The sequence below is a fragment of the Agrilus planipennis genome, unplaced genomic scaffold (assembly GCF_000699045.2).
Source record: "Agrilus planipennis isolate EAB-ADULT unplaced genomic scaffold, Apla_2.0 scaffold299, whole genome shotgun sequence".
NCBI classification, from domain to species: Eukaryota; Metazoa; Arthropoda; class Insecta; order Coleoptera; family Buprestidae; genus Agrilus; species Agrilus planipennis.
This window is the reverse complement of record NW_020439049.1, coordinates 89,674-95,222: the sequence shown is the minus strand read 5'-3', so window position 1 is coordinate 95,222 and position 5,549 is coordinate 89,674. Positions and strand designations below refer to the sequence as shown.

Sequence of the window (5,549 nt, the reverse complement as noted above, 5' to 3'; positions counted from 1 at the left end):
TGGAGAAAATGAAAAAGGAAAATTTACCTAAATATTAAAGCGATATTTACAATTTAATCCCACTAGCCCCATTGCTTCGTAAGCGGAAATAATAAAAATTACAATTTGGACCCGAATTTGTAAAAATAAAATCCCAGCAGAAATAAATTTACTAGGAATTTTAGTTGATGTTACAAATTAAATTGTAGTAATTAAGAAACTTTTACTTATTACAAGTTACCTAAAAAATTCTACAATTTCTGCAGCAAATTCAGTCATTTACAATCGAACTTGTACTTTTTGCTTGACCATAAAAATTTAGTTCTCTCGGTGATGTTTTCATTATTTTTGAATTTATTGTCGAAATAATTATTAATTACAAAGTAGTTTTATAAATCCGATCAATAATTCATAGCTTTAGAAAATACCACAAATGGCGCAATAAACGCCATCTGTAGCACGATGCTACATTTTAGAATACAGACCACTTCGAATTATTTTAATTCATAGCTTTTTTTTACTGTATTGAAAAAGACTCAAATCAGAGACAAAACGTCGGTACTGGTTTTGTTATAACAAATCTTGTCTCTCTAATATTGTCTCATAAATGAAGAATCTACACTACCTTCAAGCAGTTTCATACGATCACTCTACGAAAAGTGTACTAGCTTTAAATTAATAACTATTTTAAATACAATACAGTAAAGCTAATTAACACAGATACGCTTAGTAAAAAACATAATTACATAATGGTTTTTTCTTCCGAAAATTCATCTTTTTCAAAATATTTAAGTGCATCCGGGATTCTATGAATTTGCAGCACTTCCGTAAAAGATGCTAGGTTCAGTTGCCTCAAATATCGTGTATACGAAGCCGGATTGTTTTCATCATACTTCAACAAATGACGTAAAAAAAACGAAAATGGAAAAGCAGCAATAAAGTCCACAGCAAAAGTTCCCGACAGATAATGTTTAGCTGTTTTTAAAGGATGCGATATTAATATACCTCTTGAGTCGTAATAACACATAGAAAATCTCAAATATCTAGAAAGAAACTCTTTTAAAAGACAACATTCAATATGGCGCAATCTCTACCCCAAAATAAAGAAAAATGAACAATCAAACTTCCCTAACCTGAACCTTCTAAAGTTTAAGTCAAAGAAAAATTTGAGTTGTTTCGAAGGTATCGTTTCTATCAATACTACTGTTGTTAAGTCCACCATTAACAACCTTTACAATCAGACAACATAAGTACTCCTTTCGTGTTGTCTTTTCCTATCTAAACCTTATGATGCTACCTTAACCGCTTTTTTTACTATTTTCCATGATAAAATACTGAATAAGACAGTTAAAATCTGTGGTGGTAATAAATTCGCTTTAATACTCAAGCGATTCTATTTTTAAACATAATTTTGTGGAATCCCTTAATTTTTGGGGGTCCTGGACAGTGACCCCAAATGCTCTTATGCAAATCTGTCCCTGTATTAAGGGCAGTATCTACATCTTCTCCTTGTTCAACAGTGAACGAAGAATCTCAGTAATCAAGGTGAAAACTTTTAAAGGAAAACCGCATAATTTAGAGCGAAACGTCGGTTTGGTTTTGGAGTATTATTAACAAACATTTTCATCCTCATTAACTCAGATCCTTCAATCAATAAAAATTAAGTTCTTCTGCCTCGGGCTCTATATTAGACAATTATATTTTCTTTTATAAATAAAAATTTTATTATCAAGCAGCTCGTCTACTTATAGAAAATGTATAAAATAATCGATAGTTTTTCAGTTTAATTCTATATTTTGGGGTAAAAATTGGACTTGTCTGATTATTTACGAAATATTTTCTGATATATTATGGATTATTAATTAGATAAATCTATACGAAACACTGTTAGAGAAACTTTCGCAACCATGAGTACTAAACACAGGCCAATTATGTATTGGAAAGAAAAAAAGTGACACGCAGGTTTTTTACTACGTTATTCGCGAAGCCCAAATTTGCCTCAGTACACCAAGATTTGTAGATATTCCAATCTCAGAATTCAAAATATTGTAATTTTTGACCTTGATTACTTAATGAAGTCAAAAGACAAAACAACTCAAGATTTTGAAATATTTTGACTCCAAAACTCTAAACGTTGACTTGATTTGAGAACAATATATCTTGAAATTTCAATATTTTATGGATTTAGATGTATATTTTGTTGACGCGCCCAAAACCTCAAAAAAGCATTACCAGGTTGAAATTATTGTGATATTCCACCCTTAAAACCAAACAACCCAAATTAATATCGAGGTGTCAGGTCAATCTAAGGTGAGATATTTATACAGCAACAAAAAGTAGGTCAAAGATAACCACTCTCTTGTTTATTTTGTCGCAAAAGGATAAAAAATTTCAGGCTTAGGATACTTCAAAATCCAGGTATGTTATGGCTATTCTAAGGTCAAACTCGGAATCAGAGTCATAAAAGTATTTCACAAGTTATATTTCTGATTTTTAATTCCCGTTGACCTTAAAATACAAAATAGATTTCCCTTTTGAATTTTAAATGCTAAATGCAAAATACGTATTTTCAAAATGCTTTTTTCAAATAAATACTTTTTTGTAGTACCTATTTAATTTTCTACATTTAGTTAAGTACAAAATATTATTTANTATGTGGAATTTGGCAATGAAGGTTCTATTAAAGGAATTGGAAGAAGTATGTAAGACTGTTGCTTATGCTGATGATCTGTTACTTATGGTTGATGGAAATAGTAGGAGAGAGATAGAAGGAAAAATGATGAATGGATTAGAAAGGGTAGGAGAGTGGGGTTAGAGTGCTGGAGTAATGTTAAATGATAAAAAAAAAACAGTTATTATGATGTTAAAAGGGAGATTAAGTGGAAACAGACCACCATTGGTGAGGATAGCTAATAGAACAATAGCATATGCTCAGGAAGTTAAATATTTAGGAATATGGACTGGAGAAAGGTTAAACTATAAAATACATATGAGACACTTAAGGAGAAGGATGACTAATGTGGTTGGTTGCCTGAGAAGGGTGACCAGAAGAGATTGGAGATTAAAGGGTAGAAGTCAGAATGATATATGAAGGACTTTTAGTGGCTATTGGAATGTATAGAGAAAGCGTTTGGATTGACATTTTGAAATATGGGATAGGAATAAAGGGAATAAATGTATGTCAGAGGATAGCTCTATATTGTTGTCTGCCGATCTGTATAACTGTATGCACGGAAAGTATGCAAGTGATGATGGGTACTGTAAAGACTACCAGAAATCATTATCGTTTGAACAAGCAAACATTGATAGCGCCCTCGTATATATATATCCCCTGGTTCTTCTTTTAGTCAGTAAGATTTATTATTAGCCTAATAAAGATTATTCTATTACGATTTAAAGTGAATACTTTTATTTACTGGTCGTTCTATATAAATTGCTTTACTAAATAATTAAATTTGTATAAACAGTGAATTAGACTGAACGGGTAGTGTCACCAAGTTTTTACATTATTTAATATTAGTTTAAAGTCGTGTGTTAGAACTATTCATACGAAAAACCAAAAAAATCGAGGTACGTCCGAAACAAAATTAAATCCTACATTTCGAGACGTAACAGTACACATGTTAAAAATTTTGAAAGCTCTCTCAAAAATAGCAGTATTTGGAGGTAAAAATAGCGTATTACCTCCGAATTCTTTCGGATAATATTGATCTAGATGAAAATTTGTAATTAAGCTTACCCTGCTCTTCAAAAGTTATGTCCCTAAAGTGCTTTGATGTTTTTTTTTGGGATGAGAACTACCCCTTTCTAATAAAACATTCAATTATCATATATTTAATCGTTATAAATATTAAAATCATGTTTAAATACGTAAAATAAACATCTTTCCATATTCTGGAATACAATTTATGATGCGTTCAACGTTTAAACCTTTACCAATCACCCCTTGTGATTAAACTTTGAACAAAGATACGACAAATCCCTTTCTGACTCTCTTCCTAAAATTTACTTCTCTACGTTGCAGTCCCAGCTCTATAACTGCCTCTTGCTCTTTACACAAACTAAGTATCACTCATCTATCTCTGTAACTTATCCCTACATTTTTAAGTATATTTAACACCTTGCCCCATTTAACATTGTCAAAAGCTTTTTTTCTAAATCTACAATACTTTTTGCTTAAAATTTATTCCTATATCGTTTCGAGGGGTTATTTAGTATGTAATAATTCCCAACACCGAGAAGGTTCACAATATCTATCCTAAGGTAAGGGCGCACATCAACAACATAACTATTGTTCTTTTAGCCATTCGCTAATTATTAGGTACCCAAAATTCACTTCATCAATCAGTTTTATCCGAAAAATTCTGAGCGAAAAACCATCAAACACTAAACCATTAGTAATATTAAAAAGGACTGTTAATTATAATACACCAAACTATAATTAATTTTGAGTTTTTGTAAAGATTGTAAAAGTTTTCGTTTTATCACATTCGTAATTCTTAATACCTTTATTACCTGAAAATTTTGAATGGTCCGCTTTCATCGAACCCGCGAATATAATCGATATTAAGAGGGTGCAACTTATTTTTGGGAAAATGGAAAAACGATCTTGGCTTTTCTTCATTATAATACTGATAAGTAGCGACGCCCTTTATTTCGTGAAAATGCTTGTGAACAACCTACAATAATTGTCAATATATTTAATTCAATACAATGTTCAGTAAAAGCTTATTTTAAAATTAAGTAATATATCGTGATTTTAGTTAGTTCGCATTCGAAAAATATTGATATAACAATTTCAATTTAACTTTTAACTTTTCCTTTTTTCTCTTCTTTTTTGGTGAAAATTAAATTTTCTATTTTAAAATTATAATCCTTACGAATGAGTCTTTCACTTCGGCAACGGCATCGTGTATCGATTTCTTCAAACTTGAGTAAGGACCTAAAGCTTTTACTATGTTTTGATGAGAAACTTTGATAATAATAACGTCAGTTACTGTTCGTATCGAAAACAGTCCTGGCTTACCTGAGAATAAAAGCATTAAATGATGAGAAGACGGTATATGGCAGGGGTGGCTCAACCCGCGATCCGTAGGCCGCATGCGGCCTGCCTTGAACGTTTCTGCAGCCCCGCGAGATTCATTATAGTTTTGCATTTATAATAATTTTATAATAGTCACTGATTTTTGGTATCTACGAAGTAAGATAATTCGGAATGGAAGAAGTAGTAGAGATATAGAATAGATGATAGCGCAGGATCGAGTCATTGATTTTCAGTATCTATGAAGATAATTCAGGATGGAAGAAGTCGTAGAGATATAAAACAGATAATAGCGCAGGATCGAGTCACTGATTTTCGGTACCTAGGAAGTAAGGTAATTCAGGATGGAGGAAGTAGTACAGGTATAAAACAGATGATAGCGCAGGATTGAGTAACTGATTTTCAGTATCTATGAAGATAATTCAGGATGGAAGAAGTAGTAGAGATATAAAACAGATGATAGCGCAGGATCGAGTCACTGATTTTCGGTGTCTACGAAGTAAGATAATTCAGGATGGAAGAAGTAGTA

General features: G+C 31.6%; 1 protein-coding gene across 1 annotated transcript in view; it reads right to left on the bottom strand.

Annotated features, from left to right (window-relative positions):
- Positions 1-5,549, bottom strand: part of LOC108740813 — a 56,950-nt gene that overhangs the window by 15,008 nt on the left and 36,393 nt on the right. Inside the window, exons 22-24 of the mRNA XM_025976940.1 lie at positions 5,006-5,101; positions 4,860-4,908; positions 726-1,069 (exon numbers count right to left, since the gene is read on the bottom strand). Of these exons, the coding sequence (XP_025832725.1) occupies positions 726-1,069; positions 4,860-4,908; positions 5,006-5,101 (489 nt within the window). The remainder of the gene's footprint in view (positions 1-725; positions 1,070-4,859; positions 4,909-5,005; positions 5,102-5,549) is intronic.